The 14,280-nt window shown below is 39.5% G+C and overlaps 3 protein-coding genes across 3 annotated transcripts; 2 read left to right on the forward strand and 1 right to left on the reverse strand.

Annotated features, from left to right (window-relative positions):
- The first annotated feature begins 576 nt into the window (after window positions 1–576).
- LOC148743327 (uncharacterized) lies at window positions 577–4,514 on the forward strand. The gene is made up of 5 exons (XM_088725989.1): window positions 577–1,387; window positions 1,735–1,851; window positions 2,171–2,261; window positions 2,724–3,104; window positions 3,917–4,514. The coding sequence occupies exons 1-5, from the start codon at window positions 1,241–1,243 to the stop codon at window positions 4,042–4,044; spliced, it is 864 nt and encodes a 287-aa protein (XP_088582115.1). The 5' UTR covers window positions 577–1,240; the 3' UTR covers window positions 4,045–4,514.
- A 97-nt stretch (window positions 4,515–4,611) lies between these two features.
- Window positions 4,612–8,045, forward strand: LOC148743328 (scavenger receptor cysteine-rich domain-containing protein DMBT1-like). Its single transcript, XM_088726012.1, has 2 exons — window positions 4,612–6,520; window positions 6,939–8,045. The coding sequence occupies exons 1-2, from the start codon at window positions 6,409–6,411 to the stop codon at window positions 7,562–7,564; spliced, it is 738 nt and encodes a 245-aa protein (XP_088582138.1). The 5' UTR covers window positions 4,612–6,408; the 3' UTR covers window positions 7,565–8,045.
- Window positions 8,046–8,686: 641 nt separating this feature from the next.
- On the reverse strand, window positions 8,687–14,159 carry LOC148743329 (uncharacterized). Its single transcript, XM_088750856.1, has 6 exons — window positions 14,114–14,159; window positions 13,763–13,836; window positions 12,820–12,966; window positions 11,141–11,875; window positions 10,455–10,604; window positions 8,687–9,832 (listed from the first exon to the last, which is right to left on the reverse strand). Exons 1-6 carry the CDS (start codon window positions 14,157–14,159, stop codon window positions 9,605–9,607), a joined length of 1,380 nt encoding a protein of 459 aa, XP_088606982.1. The 3' UTR covers window positions 8,687–9,604.
- Window positions 14,160–14,280: the final 121 nt, after the last annotated feature.

The raw sequence follows: 14,280 nt of genomic DNA on the forward strand, positions 1-14,280 counted from the left end.
GTTTAGTTTCATGCTTCGTTATCCGTTCTATTACTATACAAGATTTTCGATTTTTAATCCAATTCAGCTATGACACACTTTTTAGATGATATATGGTGCCATCAACTCTGACTGTTGGAATAGAACAAGGTTTGAAAACTGCTCTAAGTCAGCGCTTTTCTATCGAGGCAATTTGACCACTACTAACCCAGACCAAATGAAATCTGAATCTTTTGATTAAGGAATACGCCGTACATCCACGGAATACATCAACCTTTTGTGCAAATTAGATTTTTGTCACAGTGAAAATTTCGACATTAATCATTCACCGATGAGTTGGTTGGCTATACTCCACTCTGCTCCAAACTCTGAGATGACAGTTGAAATTGAAGGACCATATTACCTTATTTCGATTAACGTATAGAATTCAGTCTTCATTTCATCGATCCTTACTCAGCAGATCACTGTTGATCAGTGACGTGAGTGGTTCTGAGGATGCATTATTTGGACTTATTTACTTATGGCAAGGGAAAACTGTAACCACCTATCTAGCATTTTGGTCAGACAAGTGTGGCAATTTGATGAAGGTACGCCTACAAGCCATAAACAGCCTCGCACGTCGTTCACCTTTCGACATCAAACGCTACTCGAGTCTCATTTGTCTGTACGTAATGAAGGGTTAGCTATTTTCCATTTAACAAATGGTAAACACCACAGCGTACACTATTGAGTTATGGATGCACGCGGGAGGTTGCTAAGCACGAAAGAAGCGTAAGAGTCTCTAGCTTCTTGAGTGCTTAGCAAACCTCCCAAGTGGATCCATAACTCAATAGTCTACGCTTTGGTGTTTACCATTTGTTAAATAACATAACATTGATACATTGTAGCTAAAGAGTTCCCTTTTATTTAACAAATCTTACGTGACCAGAAAAAACAAGCGCGCGCGGAAAAATAGTCTTTGCATTTGCTCACGTCAGCAGCGTACACCCATGGGCAAATGGGGGACGCTAAATTGACCAATCAGAGCGCACGCTTTACTTTGGTTATGTTATAAAAATACTTATCCTTAGCAGAATTAACAGGCAGGGAAAGACAAATTCTGCAAAAAGGTCAGCATGTTGCTTTTTTTTAAAATAAAACTCGCTTTTCAGGCAATTTGATTCTTTTCACGCTGAGTTCTCATTGTTTCCTTTTTTTTGACCGCCCTTTTCATTTTTTTTGGTTTTTGTTCAAGATACCCAATTTGGCGTAAAGAAAACTGATGAATTTTCACCCTTTTTTTTGTACCCTCTTACAGAAGTGGCTTGCGTTTGATTCCCTTCATAGACCACTCTTTAGAGAACACAATGATGTCAGGTTTCAAAGCAACCTTTCGCCTGTCAAGAATTATAACTTTGCCTTATGCAAGGTAATTTGAAGTTATTAAGGGGAGGGGGATATCAAGGCGAAGGTTAGCCCGCGTTAGGCTCTCGCTCAGTGGAGACAGGTAAAAGAAATGGAGCAAGCACTGGAAAGAAAAGTTGGGCTTCTCTTGACAACTACTAATTCACTTTTCTCCATTCACCGAGGGTAAAAATGACTAACATAACGAAGAACCCTGTTTCTATCCTCCAATTTTTCTATGTTAGCTAAGGAAAGGACGACAAGTAGATAAATTGATTTTTCTTAAGTAACATTTGATTACCAGGTTTTACGTTTCACTGACACGGCCTGAATCCAAATACACTTGCCAGATTTTGAATTTTACGATCATAGAATGTAAGCTTCACTGGAAGTTACAGCAAGTCACCAACCGTGCTTTTGACAGCCAAACATTCTACTTCTGGAGGAAATGCTGCTGCAGAATGCAATGGTATAGTGAGCTGGATAGAGGTAATTTGAAACTGTGTAAGAATGAATACATACAACTGAACAAAGCACGCACTGATAAATGGTTACTTTTAAATTACACAGAAGAACGATCTGACAAAAATAGCATGCCATTTAGTGCCATTTTAATGCCGCAACTGACTTAGCTACACGTACTGCTAAATTAGCCAAAAATGTTGTAACAAAAGACTTGGATAACTCGATGCGCTGATACTTATCAAATAATAAAATATTGAATTTTCAAGTATGCAGTTCTGCCGTCTCTCTTGTGACACCTGTAGATCTTAAAACTATATTTATATCAATTACATTTTTTCAATAGTTCATCACCACCTCTGGCTTTAGAATATGTGTCAAGGAAGTATTTGTCAATCGCTTTGATCCACTAACTGTATCATATGCAGTTCTAGCAGGTAAAATCTGGTACGGTGTCCTTGATTTTAATCATGGGGTGTGGTCCCTTTCCGGACGCATTTCTTACGACACTTACTTTCTTTCCCTCCACCCCCCTTCATTATTCCTTTTTAGGATTTTATAAGCACCGCCTGGCGATGAAGAACAAGGAAGAGATAGAAATGATGCAAATTGATTTTGTTAGTGTCTTGTAAGTGGTATTGTAAATAACTGTGTCTTGGAGTGTAAGTTAGTGGCATCACGAGCAAGCGAATAAGCAAGCCAAGGAAAAACAAACAAGCAAATTAGCACCCCCCCCAAAAAAATAAACAAGCAAACAAGCAAACGAAAGAGCATGCAAAAGATAATAACACCTAACCTAAGCAAGCAAATCATGCTAGAACAAAAAACATGTACAAGCTATAATATTTTCTTAAAGAGAAAATGTGATTGAAATGAATTTGTTTAACTTTCTTCAACAGACATATGCCAGGCGGGATGGGCGTACTATAAGGGACACTGCTACAGAAGAATTTCTTCCTGTGATTCCTGGAGTGGCAGCCAGGTAACATGCGCCACTCTGGGGGCTAATCTTTCCAGCATTCACAGTCAGGAAGAAAATGTGTACATACAGAGTCTACATGGTAGTGATCACTCGTGGCTTGGCCTTTCTGACCAGAACACTGAAGGAACATTTTTGTGGAGTGATGGATCACAGTTTAATTTCCATTACTGGGCGAGCCATCAGCCAAACAATTTTCACGATGAGGACTGCGTCCATACTCTTGGTTTCCTAAAAAGTCATAAGTATAGATGGAACGATGTAAATTGCTCAGACTGTCATAAATTCACTTGTAAGAAAGGTAGGTCTACCGTATGTTGGGGAATTTCTTTTTATATAGAGCAAAGTTCTGCGACAAAAGAGAGGAACACGTACAATCTCCTGGGTTTTATAACGCATGGGATTTAATAACATTATTCGAATAGTAGACGGCTGTGCCCGGAAAAGGTGCTTTACTGTCGCTTTCCTCAAGGGTTGTCCGGGGTCATTCTCTCTAAGGAAAAAAAAATTGAAATCTAGAAGCTGATGTAATTCCAGCATTGAGGCCAACAAAATGAGTGGTGTTTATAATAATTTATTAGTGAAGTCAAATGCCTTGCAAATCCCCAATTTGTTTTGTTTTATTTTGTTTTTTCTTTGTATAAAAATTTTGGCTGTCTTTTTGCCAAAACAAAATTGAAAAATATTTTCACATGGAGAACATAAATCCAAGGTGCGCTTGTACCTCTTACCTCATAACCTTGCTTTTCCCGGTTTAATTTCAAATTTACATCTGAGTATAACAAAAACAAGTATGAGAATATGTTTTCAAGCCAAATGGAGATTAACGTGTTTGTTTCGCGTTAACAAAGATACCCCATGGATTATAATCAGGAATATCATTTTTCAAAATATGCTATAGTAGCTAAACATAGTTTGCTAATAGTGTTCAAATAGAATTCTGATAAAACGACTTTTTGACTGAGAAACAGAGACCTTCCCCGAACAGTAACACAGTTCCCTTTACGTTCTTTCGTTCGCAAACCAAATGCAATCTTTGCCAAATGATACTAAAAATTAACTCTAGAAGTGATGCTAAAAATTCAAATATTCTGTTTACATTTTACCTCGTAGACTACAATGAATGCAAGGACTTTGTTTACAGCTGTCCAGTTAACGCCACTTGTGTGAACAATGTTGGTTCTTACTCTTGCCAATGTCCAGCTGGATTTCGCTTTAACCGAAGAAATTGCAAAGGTTAATGAATTATATATGGCAAGGGATTATAAACCGTTTATACTCTCTTGTTTTTAGCTAGAGCCTACAATAATGTTTTGTAGTTATAATATTAGATACGAAATCAGTCAGGTTTTCAGGTTATGTAATAGCTAGAGTATTGAGACTGGTTGTTGTTATTTCATGTTATCTCTACGTTAATTAGTCAATTGTAATGAAATATAAGTAATACTACTAATAATTGGTAGACCTCGTAGTTTGGTAAGTAGATGAAGTAAGAGGCGTAATTATGTTCATCTAGCTTTTATTAGAGATATTTTAGGTTAGCTTTCAGCCTTTCAAGTTTGCGAGGAAACATTTGGCCATTTTATTCCTTTGGTCTTGCATTGTAAATTTGTATTGCAAATTGGTAGCGCGTAATGTCAGGACAATAAATTGAGATATTTTATTGAACAGACGTTGACGAGTGCAGCTCGGGTTCATCTTCATTTCATGCTCAAAGCCAATGTGTGAATGTTCCTGGTTCGTATGAATGCATCTGTTTGCCAGGATATGCAGGAGATGGAAAAGCTAAATGTGAAGGTAACTGAGTATCGGCATTAGAAGGCTCTTCCTTCCTCGCTTTAAGGCGTAGAGTCTTAAAACTATCATTTCTCTAAGACGTAAGTTTTCGTTTTACCATGGCTAACTGGCTTGTGACACTCTTATGATCCTTTTCACGTTGACCGAATCAGTGTCTGCTAAAATTTCTTAAAGTGAGCTGTTATAGCATCAAACTAAGGTCAGAATAAATCACTCGGCCATTAACGTTTTACTTTGAATTTTTCTTTTGCATGTTTTTGTATTTCCATGGTATGATGGTTTGGGTTTATAGTAACGTATTACATCTAGACACGAGAATGCTCTGTCTCGAATCTCGGCCCTTATTTTTCTTTCTCATGCCATACTCCTGAGTGGAAGGGCGGAACACTAAGCTTGGCTCGTTTCTCATCGCATTGAGTCAAATATTTCCTGTCCGGCCCTGCCCAACTGAGCAAATGGGCATTTTATTATTTGACTACTGCTTTTGCCTTTGTTACTCTTTCTCACTTGCGAGGCCTTACACTGGACTGTGCAGCTTTTTCCGGCCCTTCTCGCGCCATCACCTACGGCTGTAACTGTAAACTGTAAACTGTATTTATTAAGAAAAACATTGCAGTTAAAAAACTGAATTGCGTCTCTTTACAAGTAAGAAATAAGAAATGATCTATAACTACTACTATAATAAAATTACAAAGACGACTACTCTTAAAAATCACTGAAATGCTTCCCTCGCACTCTTAACAATGAATGAATTTCCAAATCTGTTTGTCTTTACAAGAGGCGTGGCAAACCTCCTCTGCCTTCTCAGCTCATATGAAATAGAAACTGAGGGACGCAGTAGGCTGGTAATCTTACTACGTGGATCCTTAACAAGAGAGTTAAACAGATGTTCTGTTAAATTTTCCTGGTGGGCCCTGATGGACTCGAGCCCTGCTAACTGAAGGGCGTCCGAGTAGTGCACCCTGGGAAAAATGCATGAGAGGGCTCTCCTTGGTACACTTTCAAGCTCGACTTGAAGATACTTTGGTAAACTGTAATGGAAAACAGGACAAGCGTAGTCTAGTGAAGACCTAATACATGCGCAAAAATATGTTACGAGATCTGAAGTAGGAACATGCGCACGCTTAAGTTGAATAAGAAAATACAGTTTCTTAGACGCTTTCTTAACAAGTTCTTCTATATTTTCGTTCCACGTTAACGTATCATTAATTGTCAAACCGAGTAACTTTGTGCTCTGTATGGTTTGGATAGGAGATCCGTCTATGCAGACCCAAGGGAGTTGCAGAGGATCACGACTGAAGGATATAACCAATTCTTTAGATTTCTCGCCATTAAGCTGGCACAAATTTTCCTTGGACCAGTCGTAGATCGCTTCTACTGCTTCTTGTGACTTGCTCTGTTGGCCTTTAGGTATGCTCCCTGATACCATAGTACGGCCCTCATATCCCGCGCGCACAGGGATTTTTATCATGATGGTTTTCAGTAATAGCTCTCACGGGGCCGTATATGGTCCATGATAAGACTTTTTTCTGCCTCGTTTAGCTCTATCCTACTTACGTTTCTCTATTTCCGACAGCTCCACGCCTGACAGCAACAAGCTCTGGCGTGTTGTCCACCTCAAACAGTACGTCTGGTTACATCAGAATAACTCAAGCTGGCTCGCAATATAACAATAATATGGATTGCAGATGGAATTTTTCCTCCAATGCAGTTGTAGAACTTGTCTTCTCCAGTTTTCGTACTGAATCGTCTGCTGATTTCGTGTCTGTGTACGATTGCGGGTCGGTGTCTTCGCCTCTGATAGAAAAATGAGTGGATCTTCTCTCCCGCCACCTATTACAAGCTCTTCTAATAATCTCTACGTAAAGTTTTCGTCTGATGGCTCAAATACGTACGACGGTTTTGAAGCAGTATATCGAGGTAAAGCTATCAAAAGGTGGCTCAAGATGTTTTGGTAATTCAAAAACTAGTCGGAGCGAGACGATTTCCTCCTAGAAACACCCTTAGTTTCAGCCTTATGTGCTCGAAACTCGATAGACAAGTTCTGTGAACACTATTTCTATAGGAATTTAATTTCTGCAAAGTTTGGCGGAAGAGTTAGTCGCGCTAGTTACTGTTCAGAGTCATTTGATTTTTTTTATAACCTAAGGTGGCTTCAGGCGGTAGAGCTTCATTTCCCTACATCTTACTCTATCTTGCAAAAATACGACTCTATTGTATTGCAGTTTCATATGTTATGTTAGTACATGCAGATGCTTTAATAACAGCTGAAAGAACAACGTCAGTTACCTCAAGTTATTTATCAACCTGCTACTTATTCTCTAACTTCTGTTATCAGTTCTTACGGCTGGATCCATACGTAACAGTGAAAACAAAGCCATTGGAAGGGTTGAGGTTTACTATGATGGCCAGTGGGGTACGATTTGTGACGATGCGTGGGATATCAACGATGCTAACGTAGTATGCAGGCAGCTTGGCTACACACGAGCTAATCGAGCTTACAGTGGCGCCACCCACGGCCAAGGTACTGGTCCGATTTGGATGAACGACCTGGCATGCTCAGGCAGTGAGTCTCATGTATATGACTGTAGACATCGAGGATGGGGAAACCATGATTGTACACACAGTAGGGACGCCAGTGTGGAGTGTTTCTTGCCAGTCCGTTTGGTGAATGATGGCGCTAGCTATGGCCGCGTGGAGGTCTATCACAATGGGCAGTGGGGCACGGTCTGTGATGATAGTTGGGATATGAATGATGCTTATGTGGTTTGCAGTCAGCTTGGGTTTCCCATAGCATCATCAGCTCCTCATAACGCGCGATACGGTCAGGGACCTGATCCCATCTGGATGGATGACGTAAATTGTCAAGGAGGAGAAGCTTCTCTATTGAACTGTACACATAATGGCTGGGGAAACAAAAACTGTGGCCATTCTGAGGATGCCAGCGTAATATGTAACACTTAGAAAACTCCGAAAACATCTTGCTTTTTAATAGCTATAATTACTGAAACTAGTTACATTATTATAGTGTGTAAAAGAGAAATATCACTTCGGAATGGGTGAAACTTAAATTTAGAGTTAAAAATCAAAAGCTCTCTACAAGTAGGAAGAGATCACATTTACTTTGAGTCACTCATACTTTGCCTTCTACGTTTCGAAACCTAATTTCTTTGGTAAATATGAAGTTAGAAACAAATAAAACGTGACGTATCTAAATATTAGCAGAGGTTGTGCCGAAGGCAAAACATCGTCATGTTGATTGATCTAGTACGGTTTGTAAATAGAAACCTCATTAAGTAGGCTTTTATTTCGCGTTTTCAATTTTACAAATTTTGTAAACAACTTCACGTTTTCGAATGAACAAATTCAGGTAAATGAAGAAAAATAATTTGTACAATGTTCTTAGTTAGAATGTGTCTTTAATGATAAATAAAATACTAGAGGTGACAAAGTATCACAAAGCTTTTTTTGAATAGATAACAACTTTCTGTCATCCTTCAATTATTCTTAGTGGTCTCCCTAGTGCGTATGAAATTTGTATTCGATTTCCTTCTTACTTGTCCGTGTATTAGTGTTATGGCAAAAGTTACAGTATTTGTCTGGTTTCACATGTTTTCAACCTTTCTGTGTTCTCTCGACACTTTTCGCCCTTCCATCCCGTCCTATGTTGAGGGCGTCCGCTAGGTCTCTCTAATCTGATGATAAAAGAACAAGTAACACTGGTGTGACTACATAATTCTTTTTCCAATTTGAAGTCGTAGTATGAATTGTTTTTGGATTTGAGTTTATAGGCGTAAATTAAAAAACTTTTTGGCTGGGATGTCTTTTAGGCCTTCAGTGGCCGTCGTGACGTGATGTGAAAGGTCAATACAGGTGAAATTTGGAAAGCTCTTAAGCAGCCTTAGAAACACAACACCTTTCCTCTAAGATTGTGAATCACCGTAACATGATGTCCTTATGAAAAGGCATTATCTTTGACAATCGTATATTGCTTTACGTTTAACAACTTCTCACCGAAAAGGAGGTGGTTAGTGGTGGATATTTACCGAGCCGCGCAAAACAGTCAGATAATAGAGCACAAAAAGATGATTTTAAGTTATTTATTCCTGCAACCATTACAATATTTTTGGGCTTGGAAGTGAATACCAAAGGGAATTCGAAGTTTGAGTTGCTAATCAGAGCGTACCTTCGATGCTATCCTTTGTTTGAGTATATATTACAATGATATACAGACAAGATACCAAGAATGGTAAAACAAAACTAAGTATGAGACAAAGAAAGCTACGGTAACCAGCGGCGGATTTACATTTATATATAGATATTAATCACTTACGGCGAGTAATAAAATAACAGTTATGTTGGAGCGAATCACATCAATCCCTTCCATGCGACCTCGCCTTACCAAGAGGATATCACTTGGCGTGAACAAAACTATGACGTCCCCAGTCATTACCCTCTTTTGTTCAGCTACTTTTTGTTAATTTCAGTGACTTTCAAGCTCTAAAGAAAGGTTTTTACTTCCGGGTAACGCGGTTTGCATTTCCCTATCACCTCTGACTAGTTACAACTTTTTACCTAGCAGATAATTATGCTGTTTTGAAACTTATTATTCAAGAGTATTTAGGTTTTATTTTTTTATGCGGTAAACCCGTTCTTGTTTCTGCTTTGGAGGAACTTCGAACATTTCCTAATAAGCTAACGCTAACGAGAGTAGCTAGTGTCGCAAAATAAAAACCAAAGTAATCACCACGTGCACGTCAAATCAAAATAGGGAAGCTATCGAAAAGCAAACTGGGAAAATCTTGATACCCGTGAGGTTAAAAAATGGCGGTGACTAGATTGCGATGTTCTTCAGAATTTTCTACTGGGGGGGAAGGGGGATTGGGCACTAAGATAAAACTAATGCAAAGTAGGTTTACCATCAAAACTTGATCAAAAACTACTTCATTGTTTCAAGGTCACTATGGTAATTATAGTTTTATGTTTCTATAATTATCACGAAGGTTAAAATGCAAGAAAATAGGCAGTTATGCCGGCCAGGAAAATAGCAGTAGACGGGAAAATCACATGACCGGTGTTCGGTTTAGTTCCAGTCTTCGCTTCCATCGCTTCCATCGCTTCCTTTATCACGTTATGTTTGCCACTTAGTATCCCGGTTACGTTGTGTTTTGACAGGTCGACGTTTGCATCAGTTCCACTTAAAGCCCACACAATTGTTACTTGGGTATCATCCTGATAATGATAGCAATACAAAGACTTGATGAATGAAGGAACGAAGGAACGAAGGCAACGAGGGAATAAGAGAACGAAGGAACAGCAAAATGAGGGAACAAGGGAACAAAGGAACAAGGGAACGAAGGCACGATGGAACGAGGTGACGAGGGAAAGAGGGAACGAGGGAATAGGGGAACGAGGAAACGAGAAAACAGGGAAACGAAGAAATATATTGGATGAGTGAATGAGTAAGTGAGGAATGAATGAATATGAATGATTGAATGAATGAAGAAGTAAACGAGTTTGAACCATTGTGGATAAGTGCATAGATGAAGGATAAATGAATGTATGAATGAATTAATAGAAGTATGATTGGACAGATGAGAAACAAATTGAAAGCCTGTTACTTGTTCTTTACATTTAAAGAAAACTGATAACCAACCATATTGGCCTGTTATATACTATGAAAAACTCCTCTATTCATAGTACACAGTTTTCGATTTCTCACACAGATTTATTTCTTGAAATGTTGGCACGGCCTCAATATGCAAAGCCATCGGTGACCAGCTTTCTTTCCTCGAATTAAGCCAAATTTTGTGATTGATTTTTATAGCCTGCAGTGTCTGGCTAAAAGTCTTACCTGGAACTGCACATCATCGGCAATGTCTCCTGTTACAGCATCCCTGGAGAACTCCACCATGGTTGTACCGTCCTTTTCACTCACCTTTGTGAGGAGGAGGCTTTGCTTTGGGTTTCTGGTTGGTTTTGATAAGGACGTGCTCCAGTAATTCTGTTAGCAAACGAAGGCAAATGCTATTGATTTTAAATTGCATATTTATAGAGTTTGTTAAAGGTTGGCGGGCCCTACCTAGTATTTACTCTAAAATAAAGGTTCATCTATGTTATTTTCACTCTTTCGTTTGTCTCTCTTTCATTTGCAATGCGTTTGTGAGTCAGTCACGGAATGGGTAACTCACAGAGTCAATTTATCAGCTAATAGTTAGTAAGTCAGTCAGTCAGCCATTCAGTGAGTCAGCAACTCAGTCGGTTTTTATTAAGTCAGTCAGTCATTTAGTAAATTAGTTATCCAATAAGCTAGTCAGTCAGCCAGTCAGTCAATCAGCCAATCAGCCATGCAGTGAGTCCGTTAGCCAGTGTGTCAGTGAATCAGTCAGTGAATCAATGAGCCAGCCAGTCAGTCGGTCGGTCCATCAGTAGGTTGGCTAGTTAGCCATGTTAGTCAGTCAATTAACCAACCAATCAGATTGTCACTCAGTCAGTCAATTAACTCGTTCATTCATCCAGGCTTTCTTCCGTGATACCAACCCGGATATATCCGTCATTGGAGGCAAATCCACCCACTGCGATATCGTAGTTTTTCATGCCTTTTCCATCAGTTGTTGTGGTAAATCCTACAGCACACCAACCGGTTGTTTTACAGGTCATCTTGAACATCAGTTTGCTGTTGCTGTAGGTCCATTCGAGTTTGAATGAGCCATCGGGAGACATGACACTTGCGTATTTTGGAGGAGCCATTGGAGTCGTGGGAGCCACCGATTCTTTTGTCGGTGGAGCCACCGATTCTTTTGTCGTTGGAGCCACCGATTCTTTTGTCGTTGGAGTCACCGATTCTTTTGTCGTTGGAGCCACCGATTCTTTTGTCGGTGGAGCCACCGATTCTTTTGTTGTTGGAGCCACCGATTCTTTTGTCGTTAGAGCCACCGATTCTTTTGTCGTTGGAGCCACCGATTCTTTTGTCGTTGGAGCCACCGATTCTTTTGTTGTTGGAGCCACCGATTCTTTTGTCGTTGGAGTCACCGATTCTTTTGTCGTTGGAGCCAACGATTCTTTTGTCATGGCAGCCACCGATTCTTTTGTCGACATCATTGTTGCCGATGGCAGTATGGCTGTTGTTGATGGCAACGGCGGAGGTTCCTTCGCTAAAGAAATCAAGTTAAATCTCCCATCCAATATTTTGGTCTTGTCGTGTTTTGACAAACCATTATTGTTTGCATCATCGCTGACCTTCGAGGCGAATATTACTTTAACTTCAGTGGTGTTCTGCAAAAAGCAAAAACAAAAATAAAACAAAAGAAATTTTTCAAGAAGATGATTGATTGAGAAATCTTAGGCTGGGTTTTCCTTTTTCGAAGGGCGTGGGGGACGGGGTGGTAGGTGGGCTGAGAACAGATGCTGGAGGTGAATCGTTCAATGGGGATCAGTCACACATGTTCTCTAAGAATATACTTCTTCCATATTTTCTGCAGAAAATTCTTTAGACAGGGTGGGTGAGGGGGGTCTAAGACACTCGCCCCCTCCCTCCTGAAAGATTTCCACTGCCCCTCCCCTATCTGAAAGCTTTAAGCCAAATTTTACGCATGACATCCCTGTCAAAGAACAAATGAAAAATTATATCTGTATATTCACATTTATTATCACTGCAATTATAACGTATAGGATCTCTGAAATTTTTCTCTTTTCTTCACTCCTTAATTGGAAAAATTAAAAAAAAACAACCTGTCATATCAACACTCGGTAATTTCATTAGAACCCGACAAGACCCGTTACGCCTAACCTAATGGTATAGCTTCGCACAAAAACTTCATGCACCCATCCCACTCATGTGGCAACTTTTTTAATCCTATTCAAACTGAGAACAACTTGACTTTCCGACACAAAAAAAGATATCCAATCGACCTAAAACTAAAAAAGGCGAATTTAAAGCAATGTTGTCTTTCAAGCTGTTAAATCTTATAAATCACTATAATATATCTTTCTTCCATATTTTCTGTAGAAAGTTCTTTGGTTAGAGTGGAAGAGGGAGGGTGGGTGGGGGGGTCTAAGGTACTCGTTTACTTCCCCACTGAAGGATTTCCGCTAAAGGATTTCCGCTGCGAACACCTCGGCTTTCCGGCATGAAAAGATATCATATCGACTTAAAACTAGAAAAGGCGAATTTAGAGCAGTGTTGTCATCTTTACGCTACTAAATCGTATCATTGATACCTTAAATTGGACGTCTTCAGCATCTCCCGTCTCAGCATCCCTGTAAAACTCCACAGTGGTTATCCCACCAGCTTCAGAGGCTGATATGAGTTTGTAACTTTGTATTCCATCTTTTTTCGGTGGTCCCGGCCCTCGGCTCCAGTAATCCTGTCAAAACAGAGTCCAACCGCCTCAGGTTTACCATAAAGCGTCAAAGTGAAAAACACCACCGTTTATAATTTCAACCTAAATTTTTTATATAGAGAACTTGTCGATTGAGTATCCTAGAACCAAATCCACCGTACTCAGGGCAGCCAATCAGAAAAAGTAGGAGCGATGATAACTCAAAATAAACCATATATGGTCAGCTACAAGCGTAAGCGCGGGAAAAAAAACAAGCGAGTGTCCGAGTCATGATCGGTTTTAATTTTGCATCTGATTGGTTGAAAGGGTAGCGGAAGTAATCTACACCAGTCACGTACAGATCATTTCCTAGAAAATTAACCAACAGTGAGTGACGGGGAAACTTGTTTGCCTAACAAAGCTTAATTTTAAGATTAGGAATATCGTAAGTCGACTGTAGCCTAGCAACATTCCTCACAACAATTTTATGAGAACAACTGAAGGACGCGGTCACGATAACTCACACCTACGGCGAAATCATTAGACTGAGAGCGTGAAAGACGAGAAGATAATATTTCATCACGAGACTTCGTACTCCATTTCTTCAGGTTTTAATAATAATAATAATAATAATAATAATATGTATGATAATAATAATAATAATAATAATAATAATAATAATTTACATTTATATAGCGCAGACCTCTATATGAATATATTCAGTCGCGCTTCACAATATCGTAAGATAAAATTATGGCAAAAGTAACTGAGATATATGAGGCAATACTCTACTTTTAGGTGATCATGACAGAGAACTATATAGTAAGTATGTTAAATGTACAGTGTATATGTGTGTGACACGTCGAGGCATGCAAGCATTCTGCACATTACTGTGGTCAACCAAGTCGAGGGTTTCTGCAGGGTAAATATATGTAGAATGATTATTCGCTTTTTCTTAGTCTGACATTTTATTGGTAAATAATTTGGCGACAATCCATTACTATTGTCAGAAAAGTGACGTCAGTCTTGTAACCTTGCAACGCGAAATTAAGGGTGGTCTTTACGATATTCTGGGTTTGTAAAAGAATAGGTTAATATCGACGCGATACGAAGGTGTGACGACTAGAATAAAGATAGAATAAAAAACTACGCGAGTGACTAGTGTTGCTGTACTGGGATTTCCAACACTAACTGGCACCTCCGACGGGACTGAGATCGAGACATGGAACTGGAGGCATTACAGAAGGATTTGGACGCAAAACTCAAGCTTTTGGCGCACAAGCAAATAAAGGGAAAGGGCATTGTGGACAAGGCAAACGCGACATCTATTGGGAGACACCGTGACTCGTTGGTGTGTTA

This window comes from Stylophora pistillata, chromosome 1 (assembly GCF_964205215.1).
Source record: "Stylophora pistillata chromosome 1, jaStyPist1.2, whole genome shotgun sequence".
NCBI lineage: Eukaryota > Metazoa > Cnidaria > Anthozoa > Scleractinia > Pocilloporidae > Stylophora > Stylophora pistillata.